The sequence below is a fragment of the Mus musculus genome, chromosome 5, assembly GCF_000001635.26.
Source record: "Mus musculus strain C57BL/6J chromosome 5, GRCm38.p6 C57BL/6J".
Classification (NCBI taxonomy): Eukaryota; Metazoa; Chordata; class Mammalia; order Rodentia; family Muridae; genus Mus; species Mus musculus.
This window is the reverse complement of record NC_000071.6, coordinates 20,453,418-20,472,481: the sequence shown is the minus strand read 5'-3', so window position 1 is coordinate 20,472,481 and position 19,064 is coordinate 20,453,418. Positions and strand designations below refer to the sequence as shown.

The window sequence follows — 19,064 nt, the reverse complement described above, 5'->3', positions numbered from 1 at the left end:
GCCTGGGGTTAGGGGGTTACTTTGTTAACTAACTGATGGGGGAGGGCCCAGCCAACTGTGGGTAGTATCAACTTACACTTAGGGAGCTGGTATAAGTTGGCCTGCCATTCAGCTGGCAAGCATTACTTCTGATGATTCCTGCTATACTTCTTTGGCTGTGAAGTTTCCCTTGGTGGAAAGTAATGCTATGAGGGAATAGGAGACAGGCATGCCTTTAAGTTCCTGCCTTACTTCTCTCAGTGATAGAATGTGATGTAGAACTGTGAGCTGAAATAAACCATTTCGTTCCCTAAGCTGCTCTTGATCAGAGTGTTTTCTCACAGCATGGGAATGAAAATAAAAGTGTAAGTCAAGGAAAAGATACCAGGGCCATACAAATGTAGAAAAAGGAAAGAAGAACAACTTGCTAGACAATATAATTATATAGACCACATTACAGAATGATGAAAAATCAGATATGCTTACATATATTGGCCATAAATAATTTGAAAATGACATTAAGAAAACAGTTATTAAGAGTACTGGCTGCTTTTGAAGAAGATCTTGGTTCGATTCCCAGCACCAGCATGGCAGATCACAACTGTGCATGTCTCTAGTTCTAGGGCATCTGATGCCCTCTTCTTACTCCCTAGGTATCAAGAATGAGCATGAGGCACAGAAGACATACATGAGAGCAAAACACTCACAACATAAAATAAATCTAAAATAATAAAATAGAGTAGGGAGACCCTCAACAAAAGAAGTCCATGGTCTGTACATAGAAGACCATGACCTTGCTGAGAGAACCTGGAGGAGACTTAAGCAAGTATGGAGATATGTCAGAGTTGGGGTTTAGAAGTTCAGTTTTCAGTTGGAAAGCTGTTCTGTAGTACCATGATCTCAGCAGGTCTTTTATTAAACAGAGGAAGTACAAAGCCTTAGGAAGCAGGAGTTGAAGAAGCAGCCTGCCTCCATCTTAGGCTTAAGCGGCCGTTTTATAGTAACAACAAATTAGGTTCATTCCTACTTATGATTAAATCTGTTTCTCAAGGATTGGGCTGTGCCTCACCTGTAACCATAACCACCGAATGGTTCTGTATTGCCTGGCAATCATGTCTTTGTTTTAAAAGTTGTTTATAACAACCTTGCAATCCTATCTTTGGTTCTAAAGGTTATGTGACCATGTATGACTGACTATCTTGTTATGACTGCCTGTTATGTTTACATTGTGTTTTTTTGTTTTGTTTTGTTTTGTTTTGTTTTGTTTTTGAGATAGGTTTTTCTCTCTATAGACTTGGCTATACAGAGGTCTGTGGGATATAAAACCATGCCGGGGAGCTTGGTAAGGTAGAGCAGGTTGAGACTCGGAGACTCGGTGGTCACAAACCTGAGGCTTAGGTGACTCCCAGCTCTCTGCCAGACTCCTGACTTGGAGTGCCATGTTCCTCACATAAAACAAACATGCCCCATGGTCACATAGGCCCAAAACAGAGTTCTCCATGCTAATGAGGTACCTAGAGGACTGGAGGGCTTAGCCAATAAGCTTCCCTTTCTAGACATTCCTCTCTGCAAAAGGTATTTAATCTTACCCTGAGAAGTGGGATATGGTTTTGCACATCTGACTCTTTTCATCAAGATCCTCTGTGGGGAGCCATGAAGAAGGCCTTCAGCTACAGAGTGGCAGCCTAGTCTCCTGCAGAGGCCTTTTTCTGCAGGGCCCCTAACTATGTTCTCTGCTCTTCTGTGACTCCCAGTGGTGCCTGGATGGCCAAGGGCCTGAGAACTCCACCACCCAGCCACCTCACCCCAGACAGCTCTGGCTTTCCCACCCTGGAGCCATGCCTAAGCACTTCCCCACAGCCCTGCACCCCCTGGTGGCAGTGTGGTGTTAGTACAGCAAGCACAGTCCACCTCCCCAAGAGGCCATGCCCAATGGCAGGGTGGATGTGGGCCTAGAGTGATCTTTCTCTGCCCATTTTTGGAATTAACAGAGTACCAAGTCACAGATGGAACATCTACATCACACTTCCTGAGCCTCAAGGCCAGGGAACATTTCAAAAGGAGGGATGGAAAGATTTTAAGAACCAGAGGTTGGAGAGGATCCAAGCAAAATAGTGTCTTCTGGACAGGACAATTGCTCTCATGAACTCAGAGCACCTGTGATTGCCTACATGAGAAGTGCACAAAACCAAGCCGGTCAACATTCTGGGATGAAAGGGTTAGGGGCTCAGGAGCCTTCAATCCTAACGGATGAGCTATTGACAGTGGATGGCTTCTTGAGAGGGAGAGCCACTTTCCTTTAAGGCACCTAAGGCCACTCATGCTCAAGTGGATGGCACTACACCCAGGCATGTATGGGTGACACTAATTTGATCTTGAGGGTTATTAAAAGTTGGAGGGGGAATGAAGTTGGAATAGAGAGGGGAGGTAGGGTGGGTCTGGGAGAAGTTTCTATTTCTATGCAAATGAAAGGTCCAGGAAGAGCCAAAACAATTTTGTACAGGAGGAGAATTTGGAGGACTCACACCGATTTCAAGATTTAACACAAAGCTACTGTAATCTAGAAAGTCTTACATTAACATAAGAATATGCGTGCAGACTGGGGGGACTGAGTAGAGGATTTGGAAACAAACATCACAAAAGCCAAGGCCAGTCAATAACAAAGAACAGGTTTTGTGGTTTTCGCCAGCAAACAGTGCTAGAACAATTGTCTATATTTGTGCAAAAAATAAAATGAATTTAAGTCCACAATTCTACATAAGAATTAACTTTAAATTGGTTTATATATAGGCACTACGTATAGGCGCTAAAGCTTTAGAATTCCTAGAAGAAAACATGGGAAAAACTTTGTGATTTTTAGGTTAAGCAAAGATGTGACAGGAAATGACCCATGCTAAAATGAGCCTGGTCCACTTAAATTCACCCACTCTAGACCTCCTGTGCTTCTGCATCAAAGACACCAAGAAGACGATGGATAGATAAGCCATGAACCTGAGGGAAGCATTTGTAAATCATCTGTCTTAAAAACACAGCTCAGATTTGTATATGCAATGAGCTTTTGTAACTTAGGATGACAAAGAGAGCTGTTAGCTGTGACAGAGACTCACCTAGCAAGCATCAGGCTCAATTCTCAGTAAAAGAAAAAAAAAAAAGGAAGGAAAAGTGATAAATAGTTCAATATAGAACTGGGAAAATACTTGATGGCACATAAGAGTTTATGAATGCCGATAAGCACATAAGAACATGAAAAGAATAGAGAAATGAAAGTTAAACCCGTGGAAAAGTCTCAGTAAGTACACTACCAATAAAGCGACTGCGCTGAAGACTACTAAACCAGAAGACTGGAGAAACCCTGGGCAGAAACTGGGACTCAGACAGTGCTAAGGGAATATAAAAACTAGCCATGCTTGAAAGCCATTTAGACAATTTATTAATAGCCTAAATATATTTTTAATATAACCATTTCTGGGCATCTACTCCCCAAAATGAGAACATCGGCACAAGAAACAGTTGAAGCCAAAAGTTCATAAATATATTATTCATAAATGCCCAGAGATGAAAACGACTCAAATAACTACCCATAGTGAGTAGATTAATGAAAGGCCCTGTGAGTACTAAAGGGTAGTAAGAGAAACCAGCTTTTCATCCGTGTATATCTGTTAGGTGATTCTCAATAGCATTATGCTAAATAAAACGCTATGTGATGTTAGTCATAAAAATATTATTGAAAGGTGGAACTATTTAGAGAAGCAGATTAGTTGTTCTTTGTGGCTGACGGTAGGAGAGGAGAGGGTGACAAGCAGATCCGGGGAGCTTGGGGTGAAGGATGCTCTAAGAGGGATGGTGCTCATTATGCAACTACACCATGTCTGGAGAACATAATGAACTATATACCTGCAGTTGACAAATGATATGTATATAAATGACACCACATGATACATGTCTAACCAGTTAAATATAGCCTTCTAACCAAGACATTTTAAAGTAAGACACACATGCATGATGTGATTCCGTCCATATTAGAGCATATGTTTTATATATGTGCCAAACAGTCGGCATACTTTCTATAGGTACACATACAAACCCCTCTATGAAAGAGTGGAAGGATAGGTAGGGTAGAAATTTTTTTGTTGTGTGCTTTTGGAATTAGTTACCAAAAAAATAAATAAATAAAAAATAAAAAAATCAACTACCTGAATCATTGCTTTATAAACAAAGGCTCTAACAAAAAGGACAATCAGCCATGGTCCTGAAATGAGGAGGTCTTTGCTCATCAGAATGAGGCCATAAGCCAAAACCAGATAACCAACATGAAGGTCATCGCTCAAACACGGGGGTGGGGGGGTGGGGGGGGAGTGGGTGGGTCGGGGGGGTGGGGTGGGGTGGTGGTGGTGTAGCGGGACACTCCTGCTACCTTCAGAGGGGAGTGGCCGCTGTAGGAATTCTGGGAACCTCTAAATGTTTCTAGCAAGGATGTCCAGATTCCACAGTTCTGTACTTGGAAGAAAGCAAAGGCTTCACCCACCCCCAAACAAACAAAGAGCAGCAGACAGAAGTCTCATGGCTAGGGCTCTAAGTGAGTGATCAGAGAGGCTATGGAAGGGGAGGAGGGAGAGCATGTGCGCGCACACACACAGTAGAATGCTTCCAGAAAGGCACACATTACAGTAATAGCAAGGATTTCAAAGCATTTTCCTGATAAGTCACAATTTAAAAGAAGCCATTTTATATATAAGAAAATGTTTAAATATCTTTCTGTGAGCCAAACAATGGCTACAATACAGCAATTTTCAGTTATACCACTTAATATTAGAAATATTGTCCAAAATTTGAGTTTTCAATTGAACATTAGCAATACTCGTCTGTTTAAATTAGAAACATTTCTATTAATCTTAAACAAGCTATGCAAGAAGTCAAAATATGCTGTCAATAGTTAATTACCAAAACTCATGTGCTATTTTATAACAATGCCCCAAGAAGGAGAAATGTGTGATTATTTTGTTATCCTATTAATTTTCCCTTGGTAATGGGAACTTGGTATAGTGTTGCTCACAAATGCATAGTATTTGGTGAATCAACAATGTATTATTTCCCTGAAGGGAAAAAAGCTGCAGAGAGGGCTACATAAATCATAAATGGTACTTCTTTCAGCTCTGACTTCTTTTACTCGCATTTAAAAATCACAGGCTTCCCATGCTGTTTTGAGAGCTTTGAATAGGAGATCACGTATGTGAACCACACAGGTGTTTTGTGCGTGACTGCCCCACGGTATTGCTTCTCCTGCTTCTCTGATGAAGCTTTAGGGCCTGTTTAGAGTCAGCAGACAAGTACTGAGTGATACACCTGCCCTGAGCCACTCAAGATAGTAAGAATGTTACCATGAGTTGACATGACATTGCAACCCTGCTGTGACAATCATATAGCTGAGAATCAAGGACTTCAAGTCCTAAGCCCTGTTAACAGGTCGGGAAGGGAATTGGGTGTCGGTCTGCGCCATGTCCTTAATATCAACAGAGACATATGGAAGGGCCCTTAGTTTTACTCCATTCATTTTCTTACAAAGGCTAGAGAAGAGAGTGATGAGGACGGAAGCGCCCAGCATTCTCTTAAATTGGGTTCCGCTTTCTTCTTGGAGCTCCCAGTCTGGACCCCGTTCCATCACTTTCTACCTGGTTCATGGCAGACACAGTTATCCACAGTGGTGGATACTTGTGTCCCATTTTAGTGGAACCCATACTTACTTATTTTTCTGGAATCAGCTCTCAGTGGTCCTTAACAGGATTATCAGAACACTTGTATTTGTAGGAGCTGACTGGCCTCCCCTCTGCTGGCCTGGAACCCCACATACAACTTTTAGTATTGCTTTCTCTAGAAAGCAGGCTTCTCAGTCAATCAACAGGCACAGGCTGAGATCTGCACAACTGACCTTTGTGACAAAACATAACATGTCCATAGCTGGAGCTTATTCTTTATATTACAAATCCATATTGTTTTGTTAGTAAGCCTGAAAGTACTACTATCATAGTGTTTAATGTAAGTAAGGTAAAGGGAGCATTGCAAATACTCACCAATCTGGATCCTAAATTCACATTTGTCTTTCTGCCTCTATTATTATTATTATTATTATTATTATTATTATTATTATTATTACTACTACTACTACTACTATTATTATTATTATTATGGCATGATTTTATGCCAGCCTATAGAAAACTTCACTTGAACAATATTCTAAAAAATTCTTCTAATCTACTCACACATTGTGCTTCACATCTGTGTTCATCTTACCTCCTCGATGGATGATTAAAGAAGTCTCACTTCCAACGGGGCAGTCCTTAAGTATATCCACTACTTCTGTATGGCTCAGGTTCTGTACATTCTGTTGGTTGATCTCAACAATGAGGTCTCCTTCACACAGCCCAGGGCATCCCTGAATGTCAAGGATTTGTTTCACCCGCTGTCCCGTGGGACTGTCGGCAATAGTAAAGCCAAATCCCTGGGCACCTTTCACAATGGTTAAGGTCATAAGTTCAGCTTGAGTGGCTCCAGACGAAGCCATAGACACATTGTCGTCATGGACGGGTGGTGGATACGTGCCATCTAGCTGGCCGTCAGCTGGCATGGAGTGCAAAGAATGAGGTGGCCGGTCTGTAATATCTGGGACCGACTGTGAGGTCCGAGAAATGTATTCCAAGTATGTTTCATAGTTATGTCTTCCATTGACCATCACCGGAGGTGGCCTCTCCATTATTGCAAGGGGTGGCACCATGCTGTTAGCAGGATCTTCAGGGTCAAAGGGCAAAGGGTAGCCACGACACAACACCAAGTTGACACTCTGACCAATAGGAACAGACTGGAAAAGTTTGACAACATCTGCATGAGTGTGTCCAAGGACACAAACTTCATTAATATAGACAATGACATCACCTGCAAAGAAAAAAGGAGAGATTGACAACATGAGGTAAGTCCAATTAACATCAACATAGAGAAATGGAATTATTTATGAGAACACTGAAAGAGTTCTCTGCTTCTCAATAAACAATGAGAAATCTGTTACAGTAATACTTCAATTCTCTGTAGGTGACTCAAGGACACAAAGGTCTGCCAATGGTAGAGTGGGCAAATGCTGAATAAAGCCCTGCTTGGTTATTCTTCAAGTTTGGAAACAACCCCACACTCAGGATCAGGAAGAAAAGAAGTTAGAAGAATTTTTACTTTGAAGAAACATACATTTTGCTTTTCTTTTCTTTGTCATTTCCATTTTAGAACAACTAAGATCAAAGAAATTTCAAACTGTTGAGAAGTAATAGCCATAAATCTTGGATAAAAAAGAAAGTTCCGGTATTTGAAGGTTTGTGGAGGCACGGTGCGAAATGAGTGAGAAGGTGAAGAAGCAGGGCTTGGCGCAGTGACTGAACATGGTAAGAGTGCAGTCACCACGGATGGCAGGGACGCAGGACCCGGCCAGCCAAACAGGGAACTGCTGTGGACCCAGTCTCTTATCTTGGAAAATTATTTTAGCAGCATTTGTTCTCTTTCCCAAGTGAGTTATCACAGGCTTATAGAAGTCTACTGGTTAGAAGCAAACTTTATGAACTTAGAAATGCTATGAATACAAATTATTCATTAAAAAACATAACCATTAAAATGATTTCTCCTTTAAATGTAAATGACAAAGTTGTTTGAGATAATTGTTTTAAGGTTTCTTAAATTGTACATGAATAACAACTTTATTTTTGGAGACTGGTTCTATCATGGGTGGGTATTTTTATCTTCATGAACCATAATACTTGAAAATTAAACTTGAAAATTAAAATTGTGACTGATGATGCTGAGGAGTATATCAGGAAGGAAAGCTATGCTCTTGTAGACTGTCAGAGGGCAACTCAATAGACATCTATTTACTGATGGAGTTTTGAACTGTGTAGTACAAATGGCCAGGGATTTCTCTCTGAGATATCCTCATCCATCAAGACAACAAACACCAAAAAATTTAAAAAACTAAATACGTTTTTAGGTGTATATATATATATATATATCCAATGTACTTATAAATGAGTAGTTCTAGTAGTAAAAATTCCTAAGAAAAATGCCCTCAACATCGTTGGTTTGATTAACAGCCATTTTTCCTAAATGTGAGGCAACCAGAATTCTAAAGAAATAAGTAGATAGGTTGAAAGGCTCAACAGATATTGTCAAAAGACCCAGGTAGGCTTGCTTTTAGAAAGTTCTGTAGCCTATGTGAGTAAAGGATGACAATTCCTTTCCACAATGTCAGAAAGGATGCTGAAGCATTGAACCCACACCTGCAGAGCTGGTGGCTCTTCCTCCTCTGCTATTAGACTTTCTTGCTTGAGTGGAGCAGCTGAGAATGCCTCTGCATCATTTTAAACTAACTTTATTCATCTCAGAGTCCTAGAAAAATGCCAGAGCCAGATAGGCTATTTTCTCTCCTCCACTCCCCACCTCCATCCTAACCTCTGGCACTGGAGGATTAAGGCCAGGAGATCCCACATACTAGATAATTGCTCTACTACTCTGTTGCATCATACCTTTAATTACAATTCCCCAGATTGCAAGGAGGACAAGTATCTTATGTAGGTTTGCTCTTGGGCACATATCATCTTCTCTTCCATCTATCCATCCATCATCCATCCATTCATCCATCATCCATCCATCCATCATCCATTCATCCATTCTATCCATCCACCCACCCATCCATCCATCATTCATTCATCCATCATCCATTCACCCATTCCATCTATCCATCCATCCACCTACCCATCATCCACCAATCATCATGTTTCATCCATCCATCATTCATCCATCCATCCACCATCCATCTATCCATCCACCATTCATCCATCTATCTATCTGTCCGTCTACCCATCCATTGTCTGTCTATCTATCTATCTATCTATCTATCTATCTATCTATCTATCTACCTACCTACCTACCTATCTTTACTCTGGACCCAACATTTTCTGTGTGTTTAGGAGACTGCATGCATGGTATAGGGTGATGACTTGGGATAGTGATGTAGAAGACTGCGTTCCAGGACTATCATTTACTAGGAATTTGATTTAGCACAAGGATATGACAGATTTCTTTTAAATGATGAAGAAATATAATACTAATTTATGATTACCTGAGACATAACTAATAACTAGACAATATAGGTGACAAGGCTTGTGACTGTACATCTTTATGAAAATATTGTTGCTACTCCTGTAGTTATTTGTCCTTGACAATATCCTTCTGAAAAACTAGGGTGGCCTAATTAAGATATTCCCACCACAGTCATAGCCAAATGATTATAGAAGTGATTGATTCTGAGTGAACAAGTAAAAGGCAGGAAGGTGACAGATGCCACTTTACTCTAAGGCTGTCACTAACTTTAATCACAGTTGACAACCCTCAGTCCCCAGGCACTTAATCTTTCTCTCTGTTCTGGTCTTCTCTAGGAAAAAGGAACTAGTTCTTTTCATGCCTAAAGAACAGTTACGTGGTAATTAATGAGAACTACTTATGGTTCTTTGCAAAACTGCCTTTAAATATGTACAAATAGTTTCTACTCCATAGTTTTTCAAATCATCAAACAAGAAACTGATGAAGAATACTGTATGATTCTCTTTACTGAGGAAAAACAAATTTCTGAAGGTAAAAGATGAGAGTTGAGTTCTTGAAAAGCTATCTAACTCCTTGACAACATTCAGTTGCCCACTCTACAAAATATATAAATGCCCAGATAATGTGTCATATCAAAAACTTCTATAGATGGTGATCTGTGATTGTGCTTGTTTAGATGGAGCGGACGAGGCAGATTATTCATAGACTGTGCTGTATGAATGTCATTGACATGTTGTGAAGCAAAATAGAAGCCACCTGGCATGTGTCACCCTACAGTGTTCCAAGCCAAGTTCTAAGATAGACTGGATTTAAGAGCACAGACAGGGGGGGCTAGCTCTAGTGCCAACCTGCTTGCCTGTTTCAGAGGGAGAGCTGTAAGGGAGTCACTTGATTTCTGAATCTGTTTCTTCCTTCATAAGCTGGAAATTAAAACATTGCTTTCATTTCTGCCTTTTCAGGTCTACTGTGAAAATGAGATCTTGCTGTGAAAACATTTTTACCAAGGAAAGATTCTCCATACAAATATAAGGATGCATTTCTTTGGAAAGCTAAGCACATCTTGCACTGATACCTTGCACTGATACCTTGATTAGATATTCATTGCACTGATACCTTGATTAGATATTCACTTACAGCCCGATTCAAGACAGGCAATTCTAGAAATATTGACTTAAGGTCAGATTGATATGACAGATGAATGTGGTGACCTCCACTGGTATGGTCTCATAATGATCTGGTATCCAATCATGGGGTTTTTATGTACAGGTAAGAGAAAGGGGGTTTAAAGCTATTGTTATATATGAAAAAATGTTCTAAAGTAATTTGGTTCTTTCTTAGTCATGGAGATAAATATATATCACTGGATATTTCCTGGACACCTCATCATTTTGGGAATAAAAGAGAACACTCTTGACGAAGCATTGTTTAAATTAGAGTTATTTTTATGCTGAGTTCCTCTACTCCCACATTCTTTGAGTCACTGTGGACTAAAGAATCTCCCTTTTCCGTGTCTCTCATGTTGGATCTGCTTTCCTTAACTACCTCTGCAGACCTGACTAGAATGATTGACTTCTTGATCAATATTCTTCTTATAGTCTATTCTACTAAGTTAAAAATACTTAACAGCCATGCCTGCCATTTTCCACCCTTTATCTACAGTCTGTTGACCTTATTTCTGTCTGATCCACCCTGCAGATCACCACTGTGGGACGTCAGTATCATTACTGCTCATAATTCCTACCTTGAAGCTCACCATGAAGTTGGAATGTCTTATCCGCTACCCTCCATTTTAATGGATATGTTTAACTCAACCTATTCATCTCTTTTCCTACCTTAAGGATATATTGTACTGTTTCCAATGAAATCTCTGTTACCATATGCTTGTGGCTGTAAACCTCAGACTTAGCTGTATCATTGGTGTTCTGCCTCTTCTAAGCTTTCTGTACAATGTGTAGAATATTATATCAGCACCATATTGGAAATTCTTTACATTGGAATGGAAAAGATATCAAAACTGGAAAAGATACCAAAACTGAACTTAGTACCTCCTCATTTGTGTTTCTAGCTTTTCTTTTAATCAAATCAGAGATTTTTTTGATAAAAGAATTATTTTCATCAACCCTGTCCATCCTACCAATTACATACACTCTATAAAACAAGTTAATTCTTCTCCTTGCCCAATACAATTTATTAAAGTGTACTTTCTTGACCTCTAGTTAATTTTAATAGTTTTAAAATATTATCATGACATAGAATTTGATTATGTTCTGTATCCATTTTCACTGTTTTATAATGATCACAAACACCTACCTAGTACATGTTAACACATCATTTTGGAGCTTGTTGACATAGATTTACTTGTCAATGTTCCCATTCACATTAAAGAAACATGTGTTCACTTCAGGAATGTAAGTACACTGTGGTTGGTTGAGCTAGAAGGCTCAGGTGGAGACTAAACATATGACCTGTGCTTGTAGCCGTGGGTAGAACACATGTCACCCATGGTTGGGCATCTCAGCACATGCTCATGTCTGTCCCCAAATGAGAAAGGCCAGGCCATAAACACTCAAGAAAGCAAACTGGTCAATGCCATTTCCCCCTATATTTCCAGATGAATTTTTAAAATGGTCCTATGTCTTTTTTTGCTCAAAAGTTTTTCCTTATACTTAAATATAATCTCTTCAGCTAAAAATTCTCTATTTCTATCCTTACAAAGACAGGAACATTATTCTTTTGAAAATAGTTTCTTAAATCCTGCAAAGTCTCTTTAAGATGAAAGTTACAAAATCAGACTTCAATCTGAGGAGAATTCCATCTTGGCAGTAGATCTTGCCATAGTTCTGTTAACTTATCTTGAAGCTAGCACTATTGTACGTGCCAATCAATTTGGGTAGAGGAATAAAAATGGGTGCCTAAGTTATGGGAGCTATAAAGGTATTATTTGACTATAAATATAAGTGACATTGCCAATTAAGATGAGGGGAAACAAAGTTTACACATTAAAATAATTTGTCTTTATGTTTTTTTTAAAAAAACTTATTGATTGTTCTCTCATACAATGCACCCAACTGCAGTTTCCCCTCATCCATTCCTCCCATTTTCCCTTCCACCTCCCCTCTCCCCCAGCTTCACTCCTTACCTCTGTCTGCCCACCCTCCCTATTCTCCCCCCCCCCCCCCCCAAGTACAGGCTTCCTGGGGATGTCAGCTGAACCCTGCAAGACAAGATACAATAGGACAAAGGACAAATCCTCACTTGAAGGTTGGGCAAGGCAACCCAGGAGGAGGAACAGGGTCCCATGGGCAATGTGTACTAAAGTCATGTGTGTCATTAATGGAAAACGTAATTGCTTGAAAGTCATGAGGTATTGATTTTTATGCAGGTATGCCAATAACTAGCAACTATTTCTGGGGTTTGGTCCTTATTTATTTTTTAATTTATTCAGCAAAGGTTTCCATGTATTTAATTGCTACCAAGAAGTTTGTTTGTTTGTTTGTTTGTTTGTTTGTTTTTTCATTGAAATTCTAAGGCAGGAGCCTTTGACTCAAGTTCTTGAATTATTCTTAAATTCCCTCCCTCTCTCCCTCCCTTATTTTCTTTTTTTTTTAAATTTTTTTATTAGATATTTTCTTTATTTACATTTCAAATGCTATCCCAAAAGTTCCCTATACCCTCCCCCTGCCCTGCTCCCCTACTCACTCACTCTCACTTCTTGGCCCTGGTGTTCCCCTATACTGGGACATATAAAGTTTGCTAGACTAAGGGGCCTCTCTTCCCAATGATGGCCGAGTAGGCCATCTTCTAATACATATGCAGCTAGAGACACAAGCTCTGGGGGTACAGATTAGTTCATATTGTTTTTCCACCTATAGGGTTGCAGACTCCTTCAGCTCTTGGGTACTTCCTTCCTTCTTGCCCCCTCCTACCTGCCCCTCCCCCTTCTCCTTTCTTCCCCTATTCCTACCTCTCCCATTACACCATCTCCATCTATTCCAGGGATCTCTCTCTGCAGGAGTCTCTAGCTGTGCTTTCTGGTGTCACAGTAATAACCAGGGATGGGGGAGGGAAGGGAAACCACGTTAGTTTATTGGATTATAGGGTCTGGTAATTGCACCTCAAGTTGACTCTGGGGAGTAGACAGGCCCTTTCCAATACTTCTTGTTTCTTCTGGTCGGGATTGTTCCAGTTCCCAGGAGATATGAGGTGTGTATAACTCTTCACACTGAGGTATCAGTGCCAGAGGCTACAAAGCTCCAGACACCATCTTGTGTTGGCTTCCTTGTGAACATGCCCCTAGCCCACATGCTCAACATACTTTTTCTCATTGTCTTCCAGTGCCTGGCGATTAGTCCGGTATAGACTCTCCAGGGCCATATCCAGGACACGTGGTACATATCCTCATCATCTCTCACATCTTACCACAAGTTCTTGGCTGTGGTTAGCCTGTAAATTGAGTTGCCCCTCCCCCACACACCCCTCCCTCAACACACACAATCCCCCTCCAGCCTCTGCGCTCTTTATCCCATATTTGCTTTTCATTTTTTGCTCACTAACAAACTGATGGCCATCTCTGAGGCCAGCTTCATCTTTTTGACCACCCTGTAACCATCTCTCCCTACTTATTCCCAATAGCACAACCTTCAGTGGCTGAACCATACCAAGAGCACATGTTGATGCCTCCAGTCAGTGACTCTATTTAAATAGCGTTTACAACCCTCACCTGATCTAATCTTTATTTTATACACAGACATTGAGCCTGGGAGAGGTTAAGTAACTTATGAATTCACAGTGATAATTAGGTCAGAATCAGATACCAGAACCAGGCCCTTAATACAAGTGTTAAGAATTAATTTCAAGCAGTCCAGGCTATATTTTGACTTAAGGATATTTTTCAAATTACTATCTGCCAGGCTGCTGGGTAAAATATCTTCAGTTCATGAGTGTGAAAATTGAGAGATGAACTGCAGTGTTCTTTTGATTGGCTAAGTTAATGGAGGGAGGCACTGAAGCAGGTAATTATGGACAGGGAAGTCCATGGCAATAGCTCATCTGTTTCCTGCAGTCATCTATATAATACATTGTTTGGAAGAGGGCTTAGGGGACGCTGAGCTGGAGGAATGTCAGAGGATCACAGCCTACGACACTCAGAAACCATCGTGATATATCACACACGCACATATGTGTTAACATTAGAAATGGTAATTTCTAAGATGTAGCTTCAAAGGTCCTGCATCAGATAACTTTGCATAGCACTGGGCAGTTTCAATGGCACCATTGAGCCACTAAATAGACAGATCTCTGGAGGCTTCCTCGGACTTTCTACAAAAGCATCCAGTGACTGCAGTGAGCTATCTGTAGGCAAAGAACATTGTCTATGAGCTCATCCATAAGATGATACAGTAGCCACTTCTCGAAAGAGGGAAGGATTTCTTAATCACATCTTACCACTTCTGCTCTATGACCTGGTGCAGATGTCTGATTAAGAGCTTGCCTTACGAAGCTTTATGTTTGATCAGCACACATGCAACAATTATTCTCTGACAGCTGTGTCCAGTGATCTATTTACATTCACTCAGTGTTTGGCATTGAGTGGTGTGATGTATTTAAATCCTGGCATTTTATTTTCTTGAAGGGAACATAAGAAACACATTGTAAGGGAATCTAAAGCACTGATTATCTGCTGATCTGGCAAAGATGAAACAATATTTCAGATAAAAAGTATAGGCAAAGCAACAAAAAGCAGCACAGAGTGTTTTTTGTTTTTAAAATTATTATTTCAAAGTTTCCCAAAGTATAGGCTTTCTAGATAACCTGTTCACTTCTGGAATTTGGTAGCATAAATGGTGAGTGAATTTGTTATTTCTTAAAAAGAATATAATGCATTTTAAACAACCAAGTGACAAATATGTTATTGGAGGAACCACATAAAATACAAAAGAAACTACCTTGAAATGATCTCAAACCCCCAAAGTTTACAAGAGCATAGTAAATGCTTTCTAGACTTTCCCTAAGTGCCGATGTACATTGTGCACACACATCTGGGCTCAGCCACTTATAGTCAACCAACCACAACCACAACCTCCCAAGCTATGCAAGTATCTTGTAAGGGGTCATTTTCAGTGGACTGCAAGCAATGAATATGGTTGTTTTAAAACAGAAGTAGCTGAACAGGCACAATTAAAAGAATCTCTCTGTCTCTCTGCCTCTGCATCTCTCTTTTGCTCTCTTTCTCTCTCTCTCTTTCCCCCTGCCCCTCTCCCTCTTCCGCCCCCTCCCCATGTAGGTCAGAGGATAACTTGGAAGCGTTGTTCTCTCCTTCTAGGTGGGTCCGGGGGATTGAGTTAGATTGTTAAAGTTGATGGCTAGTGCCTGTACCCACTGCGCCATCTTGCTGACTTCCTATACTTTTAAAAATAGACTTAGCTTTCTAGGGCCCAATGTGATGTTATTTTTCACTATTATTTCATCTTACTCTAACCTACTGCATTACATGGCTAGAAACTGCCTCTCTCCCGACCCCCAGAATGATGAGGTAGCTGGCTAGGGTGGAGCTGGGAGCTCTCTCTGGGAAGGTTCCTAATAGTGTATTCTATTTTACCTGCAATAGTCAGCTGCATGCCGCTCTGACTGAGCAAGAACTATGAAGATGGAAAGAATGGAGGCACCTATTTCATTTCACACTGCTGTGTCCTGCCAAATGGTTTCATGTTTTTGTAATTGTGTGTTTTGTGTTTGCTGCCTGGCCTACCAACACTTTTCAGATCTGCAGAGCACTACTTTCATCCTGAGGAAAAAAATATTTGGTTTTTGATACTGTGAAATCGATATATAAAAAGGAAGGGCAAAGCTTTATTTTTCAGCCTCTACAATGTGTAGAGTGCTTTGCTTGAATTGCTTTTGGAAAATGTACTGTTTGCTCTAACGGAGCTGGGTGCTCATCCTGGGTTCCCAGACTTGGATGGAGGATGTCTTCTGGTGGAGCTGCTGGGTCAGCGCTTTTGTGCCTTCATCGCTGTCACCCTGTGTGCTGACAGTGCTCAGACCAGTGTGCCCACTGGGGGGCCAATTAACAATCCTTAACTGGTAGCACACCACACTTCCTTGTGTTGATCTACTTCCTCCTTCATTCTGAGAAATCACAAGGCCCCTGCTGCCTTGCAGAATGAGGGCTGCTAGAATATTTCTCCTGTATGGATTTTAGAAGTGGTGCAACATTAAGTTGTTGAGTCTGATAAAATGGCAGGCAGAAAGAACAAATCATCATGCTAAGAAATTGACTATATCCTACACACACACACACACACACACACACACACACACACACAGAGACACACACACATACACACACTCACATTCACACACACACATATACACACATACACACACACACACATACACACACACATACACACACATTCACACACTCACATTCACATACACTTATGCACACACACACATTCACACACATTCACACACACACAAACATATACACACATACATACACACATATACACACTCACACTGGTCTAAGGTTTGGTGTGAGAGCCCTTCTCACTTCATAGGGGGCGTAGAAGATGTAAATCTTTGTGGACAGACTGTCATCATTCCAATTTGGACCCTTTGATTTCTCATTTCACTTTTGAAAGCAGTATTGTATATGAGCATCCAGGAGACAGCTTGCTCAATGGGCCACATACACTAAGACCTGCTAATTAACAAAAAAATCCTTCAAACACATGGCAAAAAGGGAAAAACTATCTTGTCTTCACTGAGATTTTGGAATCTGGATTTATGTGGAGAGAAAGGGCAAAAAACATTGCAGCAATTTCTAATATTGGACAAGTGGGACTTCCTCTGTGGGGCGTGTACGTCATTACTCCTCATTGTGTGAGATACCATACATAGATTTTTATGGGATAAATAATGCTAAGGGATTTCAGGAAAACATGAAACAATTTTGTTTTATTCTCTGACACAACAGACAAGTGTCATAGAGAAAAACAATCTACTCACTTGCTGTTTCCAATGTTACAATATATGTAGCCTACTGAAGCTGATTAAGTTAGAGACTTATCACTGGAAAGTGTAAGCTGCCCTGATCTTCTACCTAGTATTATTGATCATCCATCTCTATATTTGTAAAGCAGATCTATGTGTTTGTACTCTCATATTGCTATTTATGGGTTATAATAAAATTTGCATTCCAGCAAAATGTTGTAAGAGAGTCTGAAACAGTAAAATAATTTTCTTTTAAACTTAAATATTGTATTACTTTCATAATTATATCACGAATACTCTAAACCAAGTTCCTGCAAATCACAGTAAAATGCAGCAATCATAAACTTGTGGTGAATAAAAATTTTAGAAAGCCATTTGCTTTTTTGGGTCTAGCTAGTGCAACACAGTCTCTTAATCTCTTTCTGCTGATTGATATACAGTTGGGGCTCAGGGAGCAATGATTACTGGACGATAATGACAGCGACTATTATGCACTGAGTGATGACTATGCCAGTCCATCACTACAGAGACATGATCTCCTTTCAGTTCTTAAAATAACTTGATGGAGAACACACGTAGCTTAGAGAACCCAAGGTCCACAGCAACACAACGATTATCTGCTACATCTTGATGTGCTTGTCTTTTAAGTGTGTGGATGTCTAATTACATTTATGACCTTAACCATATTGACCTTAAGCCCTAGAGTATAAACCCTTGCAATTTTGTTTATCTAGTCTTACCTGTTTGATTGCCTGACCTGCATAGTATTTTGACATAATACTAACATATCTGATTATTATGGCACAATAGTCTTGTTAATTTTTTTGTTAAGTTACAGTTGGATTAAAAAAAATTGCTTAGTGACAGAATTACCAAGTTTGAATGTTCTATTCATTGAGGCAAGGAGATTAGAAAGGAATGAAAGGAAATGCTCCAGGTTCCAAAGAGGGCCACTACAGAACAGATTTCAGGTCATAGCGATCTTGTAAGTACAGAGACTAGTAAAAAGTTATTTGAAGGTATTTTGTAAGATTCACAAGCTTTGGAAACTTGGCTGCCATGAATTGGAAGTGCAAGCCCACTGGAATTGCATATCACCAATTATTGATTATAATGAGCAATGAACTGATTTTACTAAGTGATATTGCTAACTGATAAATAAGCTTAACTTCAATAGGCATAATTTTGATTTACCCTGTAGACAGGGCAATCAATCTACTGGTGAGTTATATAACAGGGACACATGTAACATTTCAGTACATTTTTAACTTTGACTGCATGGACACACCAACTTTTCTACATAAATAGTAATTGATGGTGGTTGAGGGCTTGTGATTGATTGTTGCTAATATCCAATGTTGATGCCTACTCATGAAGCAGAGAGAAAGAATATGAGCTGATATTTGAAATCTCTAATTTTCTAAGGTCCAAGGAAGCAAGAGATCTAAGAACCTAGCCAATGAATAATATAAAAATACAGTCAGCAGATCATAAATATTTATTGCCACATCAAACGTCTGCTAATCAATCCTTCAATAACTCCTTCAACATAAAATGCTTGAGTCACGATATTGGCAAAAGCATTAATTAAAATTCAGATTTAGCTCTGAGAGGATAAGAATTAGGAGCTTTGCCAAATATTTCCTGCTGTCAAATATCTTTATCTAATTTTTACCTAGTTTATTCTTCCTTTGGGTTTAACTGAAGTTTTAAATTGTTCACCTATGAAGTCTGCAAATGTCATCTTAATTCTGACAGTGCTTTTACTTAGATTTCAGAGAAAGACTCCAGCTAGGAAGCAGATTTTTTTTTTTTTTAAAGCTGCATTATCTCTTTTACTGAAATACATGTCTTTGTTCAGGCCAACATTTCTTATAGCTTTAAAAATTTTTTAAGATAGGAAAGATGCACTAATAATATTTTAAGTGATTACTTTACTCATGGCAGGTGGTTTATGG

At 39.8% G+C, this 19,064-nt stretch overlaps 1 protein-coding gene across 18 annotated transcripts in view; it reads right to left on the bottom strand.

Annotated features, from left to right (window-relative positions):
• The window catches only part of Magi2 (membrane associated guanylate kinase, WW and PDZ domain containing 2), a 1,485,406-nt gene that overhangs the window by 232,311 nt on the left and 1,234,031 nt on the right, over positions 1 to 19,064 (bottom strand). For all 18 annotated transcript variants that reach the window (XM_006535743.4, XM_006535748.4, XM_006535745.4 and 15 more), the window contains one exon: positions 6,268 to 6,906. In XM_006535743.4, the coding sequence (XP_006535806.1) occupies positions 6,268 to 6,906 (639 nt within the window). The remainder of the gene's footprint in view (positions 1 to 6,267; positions 6,907 to 19,064) is intronic.